The 22,048-nt window shown below is 34.8% G+C and overlaps 1 protein-coding gene across 3 annotated transcripts; it reads right to left on the bottom strand.

The window, feature by feature from the left end:
• Window positions 1-1,187: 1,187 nt before the first annotated feature.
• LOC129896801 (uncharacterized) lies at window positions 1,188-19,088 on the bottom strand. 3 transcript variants are annotated; one of them, XM_055972772.1, is made up of 12 exons: window positions 18,829-19,088; window positions 11,863-11,939; window positions 11,391-11,771; window positions 11,090-11,304; window positions 10,085-10,402; window positions 9,647-9,857; window positions 3,285-3,377; window positions 3,043-3,134; window positions 2,704-2,821; window positions 2,515-2,600; window positions 1,885-1,936; window positions 1,188-1,790 (listed from the first exon to the last, which is right to left on the bottom strand). In XM_055972772.1, the coding sequence occupies exons 2-12, from the start codon at window positions 11,869-11,871 to the stop codon at window positions 1,305-1,307; spliced, it is 2,061 nt and encodes a 686-aa protein (XP_055828747.1). In that variant the 5' UTR covers window positions 11,872-11,939; window positions 18,829-19,088; the 3' UTR covers window positions 1,188-1,304. The 3 variants fall into 3 exon arrangements, with proteins under 3 accessions (XP_055828747.1, XP_055828745.1, XP_055828746.1); XM_055972770.1 differs by lacking the exon at window positions 18,829-19,088 and adding an exon at window positions 13,689-17,011; XM_055972771.1 differs by lacking the exon at window positions 18,829-19,088 and adding an exon at window positions 15,578-17,011.
• Between the last annotated feature and the right edge of the window lie 2,960 nt (window positions 19,089-22,048).

The following is a 22,048-nucleotide window of genomic DNA, read 5'->3' as shown; positions in this document are numbered from 1 at the left end:
GCACAATATAGTTTAATACTGTCTTTTCAAAAGAAAAATGATAGGACTCAAAGTATAATAGTAAAATTATTCTCAATTTGGATATTGATGTTTTAAATGTTCAGCAGAGTAAGAGTATCAAATTTATATATATATATATATATATATATATATATATATATATCAAATGTTAGATTTTTTTATGAAGTTGATATGCTTTCGGATTAACTCATTATTTAGTGTTTTGGTGTGTTGAACAAAATATTACTAAACAAGTTTTCCTTCTGCCTTTTGTGATATATCTTCTTTTTTTCTTTTGAATCTTTCGTTTAAGAGTATATTTGTAACTTGCAAGAATGAAACTCCAAATAATTGGTAGAAATTCACAAAAGCAATGAGCATGTGGTTTAATTCAATTCAAAATGGAAAATATAAGCCTATGATTTGAGATTTTCTTCATCATGAATCAAATTTACCTTTACTTTTTCATATTGTATTTTAATACTCTCTCTGTCTTCTGAAATAAGATGATCGAGTCATTTGTTTTTTCATCTCAAAGAACATTATTTTTAAAATAAATTTGTAAACTATTTTTAGCTTTTATGGAGTTTGGATCTTTTTAGGGTTAGAAACCATTTAGTAATTTGGTTTTTTAACAAACAACAATGAGAGACTAATTTTCTTTGGGTATAAAGTCTTTGAAGAGAAACAAGTGAACAACTCTATATAGAGCATATCTCCTCTTGCTTTCGCAAGTCACTACTTCTATAAAAAGATCATATTTTAAACTTGTATTGTATCGTAATTAAAGAAAAAATGTTTTCAACTTTCGAATATAACGTAATATAAAACAGTAGAAAGGTGTAATTTATCATTTAAGACCATTTTGGAACTAGGTTAGTCAAACTTGGACTTACTTTATGTGAAGTATCATGACATCGCTCCAATCTCAACTGTTTTATTGGTATTTCTGGAAAAAAATTTAAGAACCTAATTGGAAGATATATCTAAGTTTTTTGTTCGAAAACATTTTCAACTTTGTAAACGGAAATCCATTTTCTAAGAAAATCTTCTTTTTTTGGTACAGGTATCACCAGAACAATAGTACAAATATTAGAGATTATGCATGCACTCTCTTTTATCCAGTAATCTAGCAACAGGGCAATGGCCAGTGCTTGACTGGAGAAAAAGACGCTGCAAGACTACTCTTCGCTACAACTCCCAACCTCCATTTCCAGTTAAATGAATCATTTTCTCTTCGAAGTTGAAATTAGTCAATCTTCTTAAACCATTGGCATCTTAGGTATATATACAAGGTCCATCTTTTATAAACAAACTAAAGTGCTACGAACAGCCTCAGAAACCAGGGAAGAAGTAGTCTCATCAGCAACGCTTATCATGGTTTGAGTTGATGTAACTTCTATCGAGGCTTCATTGGGCTCCGAGATGTATATAGTTGAAACATTTTCTGATCCATCAATACTCTGGGCATGCTGTACAGTTACTTTCATCCCCTTCTTCTGTAAAGCCATTAGAAGGGTGTCCAAGTCAACTCTACCCAGAAATAGCAATGGCCTAACTTGTGAAGAAAGTACTGGCTTGTTTCCAAGAACAAGCCGATGCTTTCCCTGCTCAACAAGCAACTCTCCCTTTAATCTTGCAATTAGCAGCTCAGAATCCATGTCCATGGCAATGTCCATGACTGCATAAGTTTTCAACTTGGGCATAACCACAGTTTCATTTTCAGAGAAACTACGGACTGAAAATTTGGGGTTCCAACAGCTAATATGGGGCCTCAAACTTGCAGGAACCTGAAACGAGCAAGAGAGGCAGTAGTTAAGAGAACATGTTGAACAGTTAAGTTTCTTAGAGCAGAAGAGAGAGGGGAGGGGAGAGAGAGCCTACCAGCACATGTTTAGGTTGTAATATCTTTAGTAAAGGTATAGCTTTCTTTAGCCTGCAAACAGAAGATGAAGTTTGTATTTGTAACAAGTCGAAGCAAGAATGGTAATTGAAGAGCTACAGATTTGTAATACAACAACATACCCAGTGAAATCCCATAAGTGAGGTCTAGGGAGGGTAGAATGTAAGCAAACCTTACCACTACCTCGTGGAGGTAGAGAAAATGACCAAACCACTGTGCCACCTCCCCAGCCTCTTTTAAATGAGAAATAAAACTAGTAAACATTTCAACTTTATTGTTTACTGGATAAATTAGCTTATACTAAAAGGGAACAGTTCCTAAACTTTCCAGGAGCGCAACCTTAAGCATCTAATGGTTCTTCATTAATTCCAAAACTCTCCTATAAAGTACCTGGAAAAGATTATCATATGGTAAGAAGTAAAGCGGCCTTAGATCAAACATTCTCGACCCTTTCCAACAAGCATTTTTTACCTGCTTCTTTTTTCACAAGGCACCTCTTAATCCTAGTAGCAAATTTAGTGAATAAACTATCTATATAGCACCAAAACTATAAAGAGCTAAAGTGCTGTCTTGCTACACATGAGAAAGGGGATCAAAAAGAGTAAACTTACTTTATTCCAGAGATGAATGAACATTGAAGGACCTTCATTGCCATTGGCTTAAAAGGCAAGAAAGCCAAATCGATATCAGCTCCTTCCTGTGAAATGTGATACGTTAAAAACATAGTCAAGCCTCACATTAGTCAAACCACCAGGTGCATGAGATCTGAAAATATGAAAAATCATATAGCAGCTAGGCACCTCCATAATAAGCAACGAGCTAGGATCTGCACACCAACGTTGAAGGAGATGGACAACAGGGCCAAGTCGCAGACTCCAGTGAGGACAGAATACAATGCAAGGTTCCTGCAAACTTGTTCTAAGCACATAACATTAGTCTAGGCCAATGGTGTTGATGGTCACAGCACCCCTAATAACATTTTTTTTCAATAACCACAGACAAAGATGAAGACAAAAAATGTAAAAGGAAAGATAAGTGTAATAAAGCCAAAATACTGTCTATGGCAAGCCAATTAAGCAGGTTACTGTGTTCATTTCTTTAGCTTATATCTTGACATGAGGGAACAGAGTATATCTTACAGGAATTTCGATGAATGTACTGCAGGAGATACCAAGAGCTTTTTCTCATTTGACAGCTGACTATGCGTGAATAGTGGTTGCCCAGAACAGAACTGTGGATCCACACATAAAACAAAAAGAAATACATTATATCTACTTGTGACTTTTTTTTTTTAAAACTGGTAACTGACTTGTGACTTTCTGTTTTAACAACAAAGGATTAAAATCAAAAGATTCATAGTGATAATCAGTTAATGTAGTACTCTTTCTTGCAGTTGACTGGACAGCCATTCAGGTATGATATTGGAAAATGCCAACAACTCTTCCGCCACAGAAGAAACAAAATATATAGGAACCTACAGCACATAAACATCCCGTTAAAATACATGAAAAACATATTTCAGCTGATGCGAAGTTAGGTATCCACAACCAACTGTACTAAAATTAGATATGAAAACTAAGCAAAACTTCAGAATTAGAGGACTCTCGTCCATGTGCATTGATCAGAGACAGATTCAAAAATAACTTTTTGCATAATGGATGGCAATAGTCCACAAGTGCATATAATATCTGGGAGACAGTCTCTCGATGCTCATTCCTTTACACTATCAGGATTACAATTAATACTAACTATGAATTTATATCTCCAACAGCAAGTCCAACAGATAGCACTGGAAGATATGGGGACAAATGCTATGGATCTCTCATCCCTGAAAGTATACTCAATTTTCATACCGATTAAGAAAAGATAAGTCTCTCAAGTTTCAGAAAATTCCTGGAGATCGTTGAACAAAAATTCCAATAAATTATTAAGATGAAAAGAATATACAGAAAAAAACCTTTTGTTCAAGTATTTGGCTAACAACATAAATACTTACATAGGATTTTGAGTTACATCAAACAAAGGCAAGTTTCCTAATTCTTGATATTCTTAATATGAAATAGTAATAGTAAAGATGGTGTTTAAGAAAAAAATACTTTTGAAACTTGTGGTCTATAACAATCCTTAGATATTTGTATGGTTATAACTTATAAATCATTTCATTAAGGGTAAAATGGGAATTTTAAAGTTAAATTGTTTCTAATTATAGTAAGGTGACATTCTTTTTGGGACGGACTAAAATGGAAAGGGCGACATCTAAAATGGGTGGAGGGACTACTATTCTTAATGAGTCTCTTTAACACACTCCCAAATTCAAAAAAAAAAAAACTTGAGTTTGTTTATTTTGGAAACAAGAAATATTTAAATTGAATTACTGGCGTAGTAAACAACCATTACAACAGTCATTAGTGCCACTGCCACCAGAGAATGAACATAAGGCTGCTAAAAACACAGCGTAATAATAAAGTGCTCCTTGTAGCACACTCAAGAGGATATCCCAAAATATCATTATCATAGCATCAATTGTGGAGAATAACTAAAAATGTTGTCAGAACACTGATCTGAAATTTAATGTTCAAGGAAAGAGTTTCATAATGAATTCACTAAAATAAGGAAAACCTTTTGGTCCCAATCCAATCGATGGCATAAGGCTGCCGCTGGTAGGAGGGAGCTTCTTGAATTCTACTTATTTTTTGGGTTTGAAAGATTCTATGCAGACTGTCGAACATTGATACCATGCAGAAAAAAAATAAAAGGAAAATATTTAGGGATAGTTTGGTTCACAAACTAAATGTAAGATTCTACAGAGATTGCTATGTGATGAATCACAATACCCACCATGTTACGCAAGAAATGTGACATCAAAGTAAAAAAAATAGCTTTACTAATTTGTTACATATGTAAGCTGTAGTCTTTTTTTAAAAAAATTGTGATCTCAGAATTATGTAAATCCTTACACTATATAATAACCTAATGACTTTTTTGAGAAGAGTACCCTAATGATTCAATACTTCTATAAGATATTTTATTTTTATATACTAAAACAAAATGTCTTACTTTAAGAGTTTTTTGTCATTTTAGGTTATCATATCCCGTTATTGCTAAGAGACATTTGTATTCCAAGTTATATCATTCATAAAATGCCATATAGATTCTCACATAAACTATGTATGTATTACTTATGTAGAAAGGAAAATAGTACCAAATAACATTACATAGGTAAATGTTAAACGGTTCCCCATCCCATACTCTAATACGCATAAAAAGACACAGGAAAACGACCTTTGGCGCTATAGTAACATTAAAAATATAGGTAAAAACTCCTTTATTTCTTTGGTGTTGAAAGTGACATTGCATACTTGAGGAATAGCCTCCTATATCCTATACTTTTGGTGCACACACGAGGTTCCTTTATATATAGAAGATTGGGTGGTGTTCATAGAAAATCATATCTTGTTGTAGGTTTTGTACTTTTCAACATACTTCTTTTCTACGGGCATTTTTGCCCAAACATTACTTTTTTTTAATGAAGGTAACTTTGTATTAATAGCCAAAACTCAACTTCTAAGAGATGATAAGTTTTCAAACTTTACAAACATTCAAAAGTATAAGGGGTCTCCTATCCAAAAACTCACAACCTTATACATTGCCAATTAAATCTACTAATTCTCATATCCCCCCCCCCCCCCGCGCCAACATAGTTTGTTCACCCTAAAAAAGAACTAACTAAGATAATTCATCATAATTTTCTGGATGGTATTTGTAAATTGTAATGACCCTCTTAATCGTTTATGAATTTTACCTGTTTTGTTAACCCATCCTGTAGATTTTGTATGGATGACACGATTCTCGAGATGACCAACTGAATTTCAAAAGAGATGGCTCACCTTGAGAGTATGAGCGAGACATGCGTAATGAGTGTTCACATCTTGACACTACGAAAAAGTTTTGACCACATTTGAGGACGAATGTTATTTTAAGTAGGGGAGAATGTAATCTTAAGGATCTTAGCACAGATGACATGGCACTCTATTAAGCCAACATTTATATTTATTTATTTTTGTCAGTTTTTCAATTTTTCTCCTATTTATAAAATGGAAAAACTTTTCCTAAAAGAAAAGCAATAGTCACTTAAAAAAAACGGTTCTTGAAAAGGCACAATACTTCACAATCCTTTTGGCCTTCTTACATCTGACTTAGGCCTCCTTCTCTTCAATCCTTGAGATTGTCTATCCTACGTCTTCATCCTTTTCATCATCTTCTCCCTATTTACCAGGTAAAAAAAAAATTATCTTTTGACTTTCTATTTCACTTCTTTCTTCTATTTTCAGTGGTAAACTTTTGCCATTCAAGATTCAGTATTTAGTGGTTGTCCAATTAGAATTCAAAGATAGAAAACAAAAACCCAAATAATGTATGCACATAAATCTATGAAACTATATAGGGACCATTTAGCCACCATTGGGATTAAATTATTTGAATTTAATTCTATGTACATGTATTGGGTACATATATGCAGCAGCCTCTCTGTCTATGCAGAAAACAGAGACATAGCAGGCGCGTGTCAAGCCCAAAGAAAAAAAGAAAAAAAAAAAGGAGTTATTGGTTAGCAGCAAATCAGATTTTTTTTTTAAAAAAAACACGGCAGAAGCAGTTAACGTAGAAAAGAAAAAATACAGAGGAAAAAAAAAAAAAGGAAAAGAGTAGAGAAAATTAGGATTTGCAACCCAAAGTATAAAGGTAATCATTCTAAATTTTTCTTTGAATTTTTTTTATGATTATGGGCAAGTTTATGGTATTTACATGGGAATATTTTGATGAATTGAGGAAGTACAGGCCCAAGGTTCTTAGAGTAAGAATCTTGATTCAGGAGTCAAATAAGGCATGTTTTAGCTGAAATTTGATATGCGAGTTTGTTTCATTAAATGTTGTTACACTATCAACTCTGGAGCCTCAGGGTACTTTTTGACACAATTTTCGAGCCAAAAATAAATATAACCTTATGGATGTCATTAGATTTGTATTCTTATGGGGATTATATATTTAAACAGATTTTGATCGTTCTGAAGCGGAAGGACAAGTTCATAATTTGAAGTTCGGGCTTTGGTTTAAGGCAAGTAGAAATTTTTTGCTTCTTTGAAGGGTTAGATTTGATGTAATAAATATTATTTATGTGTAATAGGTAATAATGGGATCCCATATAAATGAGATAACGAGCATTTATGCGGGTACTGGTGTCATACTATGAAAAATTTATATAAAATTAATTATCGGTTGATAGTATCTCTTGACTTGTGATGTGATTGAATTATTGGGACTTGTGAATTATGTGGACTTGATTGTGACTAGATGATCCTTGGTTGTAGGATCGATTAATGAATTCATGTTATTTATATTTGTTTATACATATTCATACCTTTCTTATTGTTGCACGATAATGATTGGTTGATATTGCCCATTGAGTAATTTGTGAAATTCATATTCTTATTATGTTGATGGGAAATTGTTCCGACAAGTGACATCATACAAAGCCGATGGGAAATGGTTCCAACGAGTGTTATTGTGGCGATTCCAGCAAGTATATAGACGTCATGAGTCCCCCATGGGTCCCGACTATCAGACAGAGGAAGTAGGTGTATACCGGTTTTTGGCCAATGCATTATATTTCATTTGCATTGCATTTCATTTCATATTGATTTGGTGTTGAGCAGTGTTGTCAAAGGCGCGCTTAAGCCCTCAAGCGAGGCTCAAAACCTGTTGAGCACTTCGCCTCGCTTTATGTGCGCTTCTGTGTGGTCATCAAGGTTCTAAGGCTAACTTTTCCTTGTCAATGAGCCTCTTTTGAAGAAGTGACACTAACCAATTGATATTTCACTTTATCAAACTTTTTGTTCAATTTCTTTGTCATTCATGTTTATAATTATTGGTCTTGGACTAAACATATATATTTGTATCTTTTTCTCTCTTTACGCTTTTTTCATTAAAGCCCACACTTTATTTGTGCTCTGCGCTTAAAGCCCCAATGGACCTTAGAGCTTTTTTGCGCTTTTTGCCTTTGATAACACTGGTGTTGAGTTGTTGATAGGATTGTGATATTGATTTGACTTGATACATCTGAGGCACATTGTGATATTATAATTGGTGAAACTGGTTTAATACATGTTTTATTTGTTACCCTGTGGGTGACTTAATACTTGTAGAAAAAAGAGTTACTAAGATATATCTTGTTATCGCTTCTAGAAAAGGTTAGTAACCAAAGCTTGCTAAGTACACGTGTTTTCTATAATCATTCTATACTTGGTACACCTTTTTGTGTAGGGGCTGGCCAGGTACTAGCAGTACTTGAGTTGGTTAGGATTCAAGGTTGTTGTTGTTAGAGTTCAGGGTGAGTTGCTTTCTCTTCGGCAACACTATATTCTAGAGATTCTTTATATTTCATGTCTTATTTCTTTCTAGAGAGTTGCATTAGCTTCTTCAGACTTGTGTTGTTATTCGCATAAGCTCTTGTGCTAGTGTCACTAGGTTTTGGGGTAGTTTTGGACTTGATCTTTTTGTTCTGCACTTACGATTTGTTGGGAACAATTATTCACTATAAAAGTTAGTTGTTTATTCCACATTATTTATATTGTTAATAAAGGAACAGGGTTCGCCTAAGGGGATGGGTGGGTGCTCTCACGGCCTAAATAGGATTTTGGGTTGTGACAGGATTGCTAGTGTCTTCAAGATGTCTTGAGTTTCTCTTTTTTAAAACTGTCCACCAAATGCAAGCAGGAATTACCTACCACCACTGCTTCTTATTTATCAGTAAAAAAAAAAAAAAAAAAAAAGGGGGGGAGGGGGGGGAGCAAACTCCATAATAGTCTTTTCTTGTCCGCGTTTTCAAAAAATTATTGGCAGGTGATTAATCAACATACTTATCACCTTCTTCAATCAACGTACTTATCACCTTCTTAAACAAGTGTTCTAGCAAGGATTCAACCACAAAAGTAAAAGTATTCAACACATGGAATCTTTGTATGGAACATAGCAACATCTTGCTTGTGTCAACTATAAAACTTCCAAATCTTCCACAAAATAAACAAAACGAAGAAAAACATGGAGTAAAATTAGATACCCCACTGATGTGAAATCTAGTTATGTTTATCTTTCTTTTTTCCTCTTTCATTTTGAAGGTGGAGCGCAGAAATTTAAAAATCTAACACAAGTGCATAGATACACTGTCCTTTATCACTTGAAATCAAGAAAATGACTAGTTTTAAGCAATTTATACAATGTATTCATTATTCCTCGCACCAGATTTATTGTAAGCAAAAAAGCAGGAGGCATCAATCAGGAAAGATATTCCTAAAAAAGACTGCTGTTTTATTAGAAACGCAGTTGCTTCCTTTCAAGCAGCAAGTTGCTCTTCTGCATTCTAGATATAATTCTTTTCGAACTTGAAAAATGGCAGCAAACAATGTGTCTTTCCTTTTCTTTACAAGTCAGAATAATATATCTAATCCTTATTGTGTATAACTTGCATACTATTCCACTTTATGCTTCAGAAGGTGAAAATTCTCAGCACCATCTGCATTTTCCACCCCAAGACTGCAAGAAAAGGGATCTAAGGAACACAATCTTGAAAATGTTTTTTTGGCTAAAAATACCGATCTTCTAGGGTAAATTGATGTGAGTTGTGACAATCACCTAATCACTTGTTGAAGAATTGGTATAAGTGCACAAACATGCAATCTAACAACATACCTTCAAATTTGAAGATTCTAGTGAAAGTGATATGTTCTCCAACAGCTGCAACATGACACCGGGCCGTCCAATGGGAATAAGGACTGATCCTCCATCACTAATAGTGTCCAAAGCACATGAACATATAAAAGATACTTTTTCCATCTCTTCAGAGTACTCATCTGAATCAAGCCATGATTCAGTTACTGTTTCCCAACAAGTACCAATATTACTGCACATGTACCAAGTTTCAAAGATCATTACTTCCCTTCCAGAAAATATGTAATGGTATGGAGGAAGATGAATAAAGATGAAACAAACGATGGATGGAGAAAAGGAGAAGATAATTGTTGAAAGGAAAAAGAGAAAAAGCATAGCCTACAAATCTTATCTCACATATGCATGCCGGACAGCTTCAGTAGTAAAAATAATATTCCATATAATACAAAAAGAATGTACCTTGAACAGGAACTGCCAGTAGCAGAAGGGAAATCATTCTTTTCATCATCAACATCATTGCAAGCTGTGAAGTCTGAATATAATAGAACATCACTTCCATCAAGAGCTTTGTAATCGAAACTGGTTGCAGTTGCTGATGCAAAAACAGAGCCAGAAAGATAAATAATGCTTCCTTTTGGACTTAGAATATTCCAATTACAAGCACCTATCTCCAAACCAGAACTCAATGCTTTTATGGTCAATGAGCCATTATAGCAGGCTTCTTCAGCATACTTCAGGAATTGAACCTTCTCCATGCAACCCTTGATATCAGCTGCACTGAAATTTTTCTTATTACTTTGTGGATCAACAAACATCAAACCCAAACAAACAGATAGAACTTAAAAGTTTTTCCGTTTCATTTTTCATTTTTGACAACTGGCTATGAGCACCAGGTCCGTTTCTTTCAGACTGTGGGATAAATATTCAAATTCGTAACAGAACTTGTAACTGTCCATTTCCAAGTCAGTAAGATTTAACCAAAATTATGCATCCACATGTAATTATATATGGTACTGAAACGGAACTGACTGCTACATACTTTCCACTCTCATTGCAAGCTGAAAGTCAATACTATTTTCATGTCGCAGTGTAATGTCCACTCTATTGAGCAGACAACTCATTTGCAAAAGCATATATACTCAAGTTCATAGAAATAATTGAAGACTAAGACTGACTTAAACTAGTATATCTAATTTAGGATAAAAGGGTGTGTGCTTGTATTGGTGGAAAAAAATTATAAGATCCCTGCATCATGTGTTACTAACTTTTCAAGGTACGTTATTTCTATGTGTTTGTATCACCTAGAACATTTACATCCAAGTCCATCCTACAAAAAAAAGCACAGCTAGCATTTTAAAACATAAGTGTAAGTAGCAGAGTAGTTCTGGTAAGTTGAACGCACTGGCATTTCACAAGAAATGTGACAAAATAGATCTTTCTATTAAATGAAACAAGAAGTGTTACCTGTATATGGACATCCATCCACCAAGTTCTGTCCCTTCACTGCCTAAAACAATATCCTTTAGTGCCCTAGGAAGTAGTTCAAGTTTTTCCCATGTCATCCATTGAGGGCAACCAGACTCTTCAGGTCCATAGAATTGTCTCAACTCCATATGCATGGAAACGAGGTCCTCCATCATCAGTTTCCCTAGTCTGGAAGCTGCTTCCGTTGCATATATCTGATGAGATAACCACATCAAAAAAGATATTTACCAGCATAAGGTTCATTGTATTTATAAACGCAAGAAAATATCCTTTCTATTACCTTTGCTCTGAAGTCTCTGAGGCGGGTAAGAAATGGTAACCCTAGCATACCCATCGGACTTGAGATTAGTACCACATCTAAGGAATATATACTCCAAAGCTGCAAGCTTTTCACAGTTTTATACCAAGGCTCAGCCTGTATCAAACTTTTGGAATCAAGAAACTCCGAAACTTCCTCTCTTACAGACTCTGAATTTGATGAACTTTGGCCTCTATGAATTGAAGTTTTCTCATCAAGCAAGGAAGAAATAACAATTGGTAGGGGAGAAAATACAGTTAGGGCTGAAAGGTCCAAAGGGCAGTCAAGTAACACCCGGAAACCACATATATTAACTATGTGACATGGTGGGAAATAGTAGCCCCTGCCCTCACTTAAACATGTCTGCAAATGTTGGAATCCATGAACATAATGTCAGTATGTACTCCAATTATATGCAGGCAAAGCAAATATGCAGAGAAGGGAAGAGACATACAAACTTCATGGAATTAAAGAGTGCTCAAAGTTTCTCAGCAACCAGGATATCTTACTGTTCCAAAGGATATCATCAGCCTACAAAAGAAAAAAATAATAGGAAAAAAAGGAACTTAAAAACATATATGGGTAGTGTAAAAAAAGTAGTATAAAGGTCATGATTCCAGGAACAGGTCAGTTCAAAACTAAGAACAGCAAAACTAATTTTTCTTTTTGATAACCGTAGTGTCCAAGCCAGCTTGCCCGTACCTCGACTAATTTCACAAGATACATGCTACCTCCCTCGGCTAAGGTACCAGGTAACTCTATCCACCAAGGCTTAGACAAATGGGAAGAAATTGCCTAATGTGTTTGCCTTCATTGGGATTTGAACCTGAGACCTCATGATTCTCAATTCATTTCATCGACCGCCACGCAACAACCTTGGGTGACCAAGAACAGCACAAACTACATGAAAGCAGCAATATGGATCTTTTGTTTTAACACTAGGAGTATTATATTAGATCTTGCAAACCTCTTTGTATCCCTGCTAAGGGAACAAGTTTATTGAGTGCACAGTTGATGGAGGAAACTAAGTACAGTTGATGGAGGAAACTAAGTCCATACCTACTACCAGAAAGAAAGTCCCTATCAAAAGAGAGCTGGGATTGGAAGAAGTACTGATTTGGCGGTCTCCTTGCACCCAACAATACAAGGGAAAATTGCAGATATAACCAACCAGTTGGACTTGGACCAAAAATCTAAACAAAAGGATCACTTCCTTCATATCACTGATTTCATGCAACAATTATCCTGTTTGTTCCTATCTCATTGCTGTTGCTGTGGTAATGCCCCATGAGTCCATGGTTTCACTCTCTTTTTCTTTTTTCTTCTCTTTTTCTATAAAGCCCGCATTTGCACTTGAATTTGAAATCCAGAATAGATCCTTCGAAGTATATTGATCAATCCTCCAATAGTATAACATGGTATAGCATATAGATGCTCTGCTAATTTTCTTCTTTTTTGCTATGAACACTAAGCTATGAAACCTCTACAATTTTTTTCATTGCCTTCCTTTCCTTGTCCGTGTGCTCTATTTGTGTCCATCAGCAGAAAATCTTAAGGATGGTGAACTTTGGGATTCCTTGAATCCAACAGAAAGTTTGGCCTATCAATAAGAATAGAAATGTGTAGAGCTTAAGCATTGGAAACTCTCCCTTCCTTTGAAAAATATATAGAGATTATTAGTTAAATCTTGGTGGGATTACATTACACTCGTGCTTGCTTCATTCAAGTCAAAAAGAACATCAGCAGATAGAGAGCCCTTCTTTTGGATAGCTTTTGTGAGAAATATTGGAGGAAAATATTAGTGAATTGTGTCTCTACATTATTAGATTGAGACCCTATTTAAGACACTACATTAGATTCCTTTTCCAACTAGGACACTACATTATAATCCTTTTCCCAGTAGGATTCTACATATTATTCTTATTCATATTCTTATTCCTATTCCTATTCTAAGTAGGATTGTATATACTATTTTTGTTTCTATTCCTATTCTAACACTCCCCCTCAAACTGGTGCATATAAGTCATATACTATTCTTGTTTCTATTCCTATTCTAACACTCCCCCTCAAACTAGTGCATATAAGTCATATGTACCTAGCTTGTTACAGATGTAATTAACGCGAGGAACAGTGAGGGGCTTGGTGAAGATATTTGCAAGTTGGTCACTTGATTTCACAAAGTTGATAGTCAATCTCAATGTGCTTAGTTTTCTCATTAAATACTGAATTTGATGTCAAATGTGATAAAACACATAATGATCGACATACAAGGCTACTAACCTCATTCTGAACAAAAAATTAGGTGGTTGCTCCATGTAGACTTCTTCACAGTGCAGCGGTCGCCGAAAAGTGCTCAAAATCATGTATGAAATATATGGATCATCTTGGAATCAATAGATGAGTCGATATTAAACAAGAAAGTCACCGAAAACCTAGCCGGAACATGCTCATGCAACGGAGTATTAGATTTGATGGCTGAAAGTGGCCACAATCTGAGAAATAAAATTATATGGGTAGTGTCAGAATGATGACACGACCCTACTGGGAAAGAAAATTATATGGATAAGGTTGGAATGATAGCACGACCTACTGAAAAACAGAAATTATATGGGTAGGGTAAAATGACGGTAGACCCTACTGAAAAAGAGAAATTATATGGGTAGAGATAGAACGATGGCACGACCCTACAAAAATAAGAAAGTAGTCACCGAAAAGATGGCACTGTGCTATGCAAGTTGGATATGAAAAAGTAATCACTGAAAAGATGGCACAATGCTACACGAATTGGATATGAGAAAGTAGTCATCGGAAAGATAGCATGGTGCTACACAAATAAGATATGAGAAAGTGGCCACCGAAAAGATGCACGGTGCTACGCAAATTAAATATAAAAAAACAGTCACCGAAAACATAGCACAATGCTATGCAACTCAGATATGAGAAAGTAGTCCTACAAAAGGAACGGTATTACGCAAATTAAATATGAGAACATAATCACCAGAAAGATGCACGGTGCTACACAAATTAAATATGAGAAAGTTGTCATCGAAAAGATACACGGTGGCTCAACTTTTGCTAACATAATCATTGGCCAGACGGGTGGTATATCAAGTCTTACTTCCACACCTGTCTCATGCGTCACATCACTGAATTTATAGCCCAAATACTCTATCTTGATCCTGCTCAATCTAAACCTTTTCAACTCCAAAGTCTATCTCGACACCTTCGATATATCATTAACTCCACCACAAGTTTCTTTGATCAAAACAATGTCATATACAAAAACATACACCAAGGCACCTCATCCTGAATATGACGTGTCAATTCATCCATCCAAGGCAAAATAGAAACGGACTAAGCGTTGATTCCTGGTGCAATCCCATCTCGACTACAAAGTGCTCAGAATCTCCTCCCACTGTTCTTACTGTTGTCTTGGCTCCCTCATACATGTCCTTTATCGTCCTAACGTAAGCCACCGGTACATCTTTGGACTCCAAGCATCGCCAAAAAACTTCTCTCATGACTTTGTCATGTGCCTTTTCAAGGTCAATGAACACCATATGCAAATCATTTTTCCTCTCTCTAAATTTCTCCATCAATCTCTTCACCAGATGAATGACTCAGTAATTGAACACCTAACATGAATTCAAATTGGTTCTCAAAAATAGATACATCTCTCCTCACCCTTCTCTCCACACCCTCTCCCACACGTTTTACAGTATGACTCAACAACTTAATACCCTTGTAATTATTGCGGTTCTGAATATCACCCTTGTTCTTGTAAAATGAAATTATTGTACTCTACCTTCATTTGGAGGACATTTTAGTAGGGCTGGGCGTTCGGTATTCGGTTCGGTATTTTCAAAATTTAGATTCGATAATTCGATAATCGGTAATTCAAAGTATATACCAAATACCGAACTTTCAAACTTCGGTTCGGTAATTCGATAATCGGTAAATAAAAATTCGGTTCGGTACGGTATTCGGTAATACCAAAATTTCTGCATCTTATAAGATCAACACAAATGCAAGCATTTTTTTTTACAAGATAATTAGCCACAAACCATCATAAAATAAAACCTAAAACTAAAAGCAACAACAACAACAACAAAGTGCTTCTGCTGCAACACACAACAACAAACAACATAAGATGCAAGCATTTTTTTTACAAGATAAGGAGCTGCCTTGATAAACGAAGCCTTAGCATCCCCTGGCAGCTGGGAGTAACACTGATGATTCTGCCATAACAGAGAGATCAATTAACACTAAGACCATCCACATAGCCCATTGCAACAAACAGTCCAAACGGAAAGAAAAGAAGTCCACAAAACTTTAATATGAAAGAGTCTTTTGGGCAGAACTTGAACACTTGCAAAATATATACTAGATAATCACATCTTGATCACTCATTGACAAACCAAAAAATAGATGCAAATTGAAGTTCCACACTTCCAGCAACTGAAATGATGGAAATCAAAGTTCCACTACAAGATCTCGAGAACTTTCTACAAATGGTATTTAGGTGTCTATTTTGCTTCAAAAAATCAGTTCATACTGATATTGTTTAACATAAGCTAAACCTATATTCGATATCATTCTTCTCTAAATAAAAATTTTTATTTCTTTTTCATTTTACCAAACCGCAGAAGTATGTCACTCTCAAAAGATTAATAGACAAGTATATTCTTGAAAGTTAGTTTGGGCAAGTAATAACTCTTCCATGATACAAGAAGCATGATGCTACTTAGACCAAAAAAGCTTTTGCTTTCCTGTGAAGCTACTTTTTTTTTTTACTTTCCTGTGAGACGATGACTGTCGACTGATGAGTGATGACTGATGACGACGAGAACTGAGAACTGAGAAACTGAGAAGAACTGAGAAGTGAGATGTTGCTGCGTTGGTGTTGCTGTTGGTTGTAGGTTGCAGAGGAGCTGCTGATTGAAGGAGAAACAGCGCAGCCATGGCCGCTTGCAGGTTGCTGTTCGTCGTTGCAGCTTGTTCGGTGTGTTCGTCGAAGTTGCTGTTGCAGCGGTGGAGAGGAAGAGGAAGAAGAATCAGGGGCTGCTGATGGTGGATCAACGTGGGCTTTTGTTCATCGTGCGAGCTCGGAGCTCGCTGTTCACCGGTGACGGATGGTTGCTGCTGTCTTCTCTGGACAGCGGCTCGCGCGGAGAGGAGATGGCGAAGGTTAGTGGTTCTTGACGGGCGGCGAGCAGCGTGTGAGGGAGAGGGTCCGCCGGAGAAGGAAGTGAGGCAGTGGAGGATACAATGGCAGTGTGAGTTTTTTTGTTGGAGAGACAGGAGCCGTTTGGAAGTGAGTCGTTTGGATGTGCTTAAACTGAAGAAGTGAAGAACTGAAGAAGAAGAAGAAGTGAAGAACGAGAGAAGTGAGAAGTAGAGAAAATGAGAAACAGAAAGAAAGAATGAAAGTTAACCCTAGCCCTAAATGGATTTTTGTTGTAATGTTGTTGGAGTGGGCTGTTGGGTTATTGGGTTAGGGATTTGGGCTGCCTTAAAATAATTTCTAAAGGGCTTAGGCCCAACAGACATACAATAGTGGACTAGTGGTCTACTAGCCATATTAATTACGGTATTCGGTATTTACCGAACTACCGAAAGGGAAAAAAATAAATACCGAAACCGAAACCGAAATACCGAAATTATGGACTTTTGGTACCGATTACCGAACCGAATTACCGAATACCGAATACCGAAATACCGAAATAGCCGGTTCGGTTCGGTAATTCGGTTTTCGGTATTTTATGCCCAGCCCTACATTTTAGACACTAATTAACTCAGTTAGCCACTCCAAACCTGCCATGTTTGTGTATTTTCAAAACTCTATCGAAATTACATCAAGTCAAGTTGCTCTACCCTAACTCGTCTAACGCATAGCACCCTTAACCTCATCAACCATAAAAGCATACGGTAACCAAAATCCCGCTAATTCTCCAAGTTCTCTAAATCACCCATACGATTACCTTGTCCCTTTCTTCGTCTAAGAGTCTATGAAAGTATGTTTGCCATCTTTGTTTAATGTGTTCTTTAGGCATGTGTATTGATCGGTTCAGTTCGGTTATGAACGTTATCGATTTTACTTAATGGTTATTGGTTCGTAGACATGCTAAACCGTTATAGAACTATTAAAATATCGGTTAATCAGTTATTGAACCTTCTTGGTTCGGTTATCGGGTTAACCGTTAACATCTCACATAAAAAAATTATAGAAAATCAGTGCAACACCATAACTAAATTATAAATATACAGTAGTTGAGGCCAAGAGACCTATTACGGTAACTTAATTATAAATATACACTAGTGCAGCACTACAAAGGCAAGCCACAAGTTGCTCAACACAAAAACACTACAATACAACAGTAACAACACAACAGGGCTACAAGCTGCTCAACAAAAATATCATAGCAAAATAATTAGACTAAACAACAACACTACAAGCTGCAACATTGTAGCATCACAGTTTTAAACTAAATGCCAATTCAAAAAAAAAAGTAACACCAAACTAAATGCCAATTCAACAATTTCAATTGTAGTTTTCTCATTAATCAAATCCAAACATCGCAGTGAAATCGTGAAATAAAGTGCAATTTACACTTACCGATTGAAGAGAATGAGAAATCGTGAGCGCCTGAGCAGAGTTCTAATTCTAAAAGTGAAATTGTGAACTTCTGAGTTCTGACTTCTAGGTGAAATCGAGGCAGTGAGCAACTGAGTCTTCTAATACCTAAGTGATACTACCTCCATCCCATAGTAGATGGGCATCTTACTAAAATGTTTGTCCATATTACTTGATCACTTAATAAATCAAGATAGAATTAATCAAATTTTTTCTATTTTACCCCTACAATTAATATAGTCTTTTGAATGTAAACAATTCTCAATACTAGCTATTTCTATACTCTATGTATATTACATTGATATAAACAAAGGGCAAAATGGTAAAGTCTTTTTAATGTATTAATGATTTTTTAATCAACGTGTAAAGTTGGTACGGAGGTAGTATTAAATTAGATCAGGGTGGAAATGGGAGAAGTGACTAGTAACAAACAGATCTTACTAAAAGATTATGTAAATGGATTCCCTAAAGAATCAAATATGGAATTGAAAATCAGCACTATGATATTGAAAGTTCCAGAAGATTCCAACACTCTTTTGGTCAAAAATCTTTACTTGTCTTATGACCCATCTATGAGACCTCGTATGAAGAAAATGGAAGGCAGCTACACCTGAATCCTTTACTCCTGGCTCTGTAAGTCTAAATTCTTCTTTTTAATTTTTTTTTTTTTATAATATCTTATTTATATCTAAAATTTTGGATTTATGAGTTCCAAATTCTAGAAATCAAACCCAAATATCACAGTGAAATCTTGAAATTAAGTACAATTCAGAATTTGAGACTTACTTCTTGGCGGCTGAGAAGAGCTGGAGAGTGAAATTGTGAGCTTGGAGAGAATCGAGCTTCTGACTTCTGAGCAGTAAGAAGTGAGCAAAATTCGACAGTGAATCAGTGAAATTGTGATTCGTCGAGGAGGAGCGAGACTCGCCGTCTCCTGCGTTTATGAGGAGCGTTGCCTCGCCTGACTGTGGAGTGTGGAGCAGTGGCGATTTTGAGAAGAGAAATAGCTTAAAAGCTTAAAGCCCTGAAATTTGGAATGTGAAATTGAGAATAAGTTAAATTTAGTAACGGCTCTTATCGAGGTATGGGTACCCGAAATTTATGCGAAAACTACGTAAAAATGGAATTTTTAAATAAACTATTTACCACCTCATGCTCCATTTCAAAATAATTTCCTAATTATTTCTCACTCCTTTTAATTATTTTTAAATTTGCGCGCTAACATAATGATGACATCAGTGACACCCTACATGATACCAATAGAGTATCATATATCGATGGAGTATTACAGATGATTAAACTCAGTCCTATATGATATTGATTTGGTATTAATATACTGACGGAGTATCATAAAGAATATATTTACTAATTAGTTTAAGGCGGAACTCATCGGCGGCCCCTTAACCAACTTTCACTTAGATACATCAACTAAGCTTTGTTCATTTTAGACAACTCAATTAAGGTCCCGATGTGTCATTTTGATATTTTTTTTACAATCACCCAAATATCTAAAGTGTGTGTAATACACTCGCCGATGACTGTCAAAGTGGCGAATTAAATGAAGACATGTGACATATATATCAAAAATAATTCTAAAGTGATGAATTTTGAGTAGGAAAATAGGGACAATGACTCAACGACATGTGGCATCTTTTTTAATCTTAATAATTAAAAAAAAGAATTTAACTACTTTTTCAAAATAAAATATAATATGAGAAGCACAACCCCACCCAAATCGTCTTCTACACTACCCACACCCACTCCCAAACCCTAACCCATCCGCACAAATCGTCTTCTAAACTACTTTTTTGTTGGATTTTTGAGTCTATGCAAGTCAAAAATCAATGCTTTAATACATAAGAATTTGCTTTTATAAATAAAAAAAAGTGAGCTCGTAGTAGCAATAAGGTTGGGACAATGATGAGGGGTAGAACAAAATTCTATTTAACACAATTTATTTTATATTTGGTATCATCAAATCTATTTCACCATGGATGAAAAATGGTAGTTAGAAAATGGAGAAGAAAAAGAACAAGAAAAAAAATTAAAAAAATATTATTTAAAAAAAATGCTCTTTACACGCTCAAAATGGGTGGAGAACACGTAATGTGCAAAGTCAGCATAAAGTGTCAAAATGATACATCGGGGCCTTACTTGAGGTTTTTAAAATGAACAAAGTTTAATTAAGGTGTCTAAGTGAAAGTTGGTGTCAGCTGGCCACCGATGGATTCCACCTTAGTTTAATAAATAAGATTGTGATTTTAATAATTTTCTCTTAATTGTTTTATTTTTATTTTTTAAAAAAAGAGCTCAATCCTATATGATACCGAAAATGTATCAATATATTGTTATGGTATCATTGAGGATTTTAAAAGTGTCTCCTTAAAAATTTTCAATATCGTAATAATATACGAATATACTGTGGTAGTATCATTCATGTAATATCGAATGACTTAGGAAAATCTTTATGATACCATCACAGTATATATATACTATGATGGTACCATTCAATATTTATATGAAACGATCTTTAATGATACCATGTGAGTATATGATGGTTTCATGGAGATGCAGCTGAAGGATTGAAGTAAACATTAATGATACCATAACAGTATATAAATATATTGTGGTGGTATCATTAAGGATTGAAGCAATTTCAATGATACCATATCAGTATATGATACTGCCATGGTATCTTGGTCGCGAATCTCATGCTTTGGGGGTATGAATTGTAAAGGAATATTTGTCTGTAATTATTTTGTTTTTATGAGGCATGAGCTTAATTTTTCCAAAATTTAATCTTACAAAATTGAGTCTCGACCCAATAAACCAATATGCTGAATTAGTAACACGACAACCGACCCAAAAAATAAATATCTCGACCCAATAGCTTAATAATTCGAAAATCGGTTCTGGTTATTGATTTGACCCAAATTTTGCACAACCCTAACTGTGCTTTTTCCAATAACACTTTATCGTTTTTATCTTTGATGTATTTCATTTGATCCAGGTCACGAGCCTTCCCCTCTCTCTCATTTTAATGAGTCTGTACAACTTTTATCCACGCCTTTGTCCCCAAGCTGGACATACAATCGTTCAAAAGCTATCATAACTGCTAACAAATGAAAATTCTAATTTTAAATGTTATTTTTAAATAATAAAAAATTATTCAACACTTCATATTCAGATTTTATGTTTTTGTTGTGTAAATTTAATTAAAGATAACTAAAAAGTGAAAAGAATAAATAACAAAAATACTCATTTAATTGAAATAACTTACTGATTTAAAAGTATTAAACTTTCAACTCAAATAAGGAAAGATTTAATAAGTAGAATCTTAGTCAATTTCAAATCCTAAATATTAAAAATTCTTACATTTTTTTAATAAGAGAAATATTTAATAATTATTATTTTAATTAATTTCAATTTCCTAAATATTAATATAATAATTTGACGATTTGGTCCAATCTAAAATCTATTTTTGGAGGGTAAAAAGGTCGAACAACAATTCACTAAGGAGCTTTGTGTTTATTTTGAAAATGATCATCCTAAGTCTTTTTTTTGTGAAAAAATTGTCATCCAAATACTTGCAAAAGCAATAACTAGCACTAGCCTAGACGTGTCATTGCCCAAAACAACTAACTCCTCCCTAAATCCAAAATTATTTATAATTCAAATAAGAAAAGATTTAAGAAATAAAATCTTAGTCAATTCTAATATAATAAATACTATAATAACTTTAATTAATTTTAAAATCTTAAATATTAGGATAATAATTAATCAAGAAAAATAGTAAACAACAATTTGTCTATTGTAGAGTTATTTAATTTAATGAAAAGAAAAAAAACCAATTAACATTTTTAAGAATCTTCGTGCTTTTAATGTAGTGTAGATACATGCATCATTTGTTTGATGACGAGGGTATATATGCATTATTTGTTAAACGACAAGGGTATATATGCACCACTTTTTCAATGAGGATATATACGCTCTATATCGCAAAGTT

The sequence above is a fragment of the Solanum dulcamara genome, chromosome 7, assembly GCF_947179165.1.
Source record: "Solanum dulcamara chromosome 7, daSolDulc1.2, whole genome shotgun sequence".
NCBI classification, from domain to species: Eukaryota; Viridiplantae; Streptophyta; class Magnoliopsida; order Solanales; family Solanaceae; genus Solanum; species Solanum dulcamara.
This window is presented reverse-complemented; position numbering and strand designations above follow the sequence as displayed.

Coding starts and splice junctions, on each gene's coding strand:
- LOC129896801 (XM_055972772.1), bottom strand. Junction 9,858..10,084: donor ACTGGCAGTTCCTGTTCAAG/GTACATTCTTTT, acceptor GTACATGTGCAG/TAATATTGGTACTTGTTGGG. Junction 3,378..9,646: donor TAGAATCTTCAAATTTGAAG/GTATGTTGTTAG, acceptor TATGTGCTGTAG/GTTCCTATATATTTTGTTTC.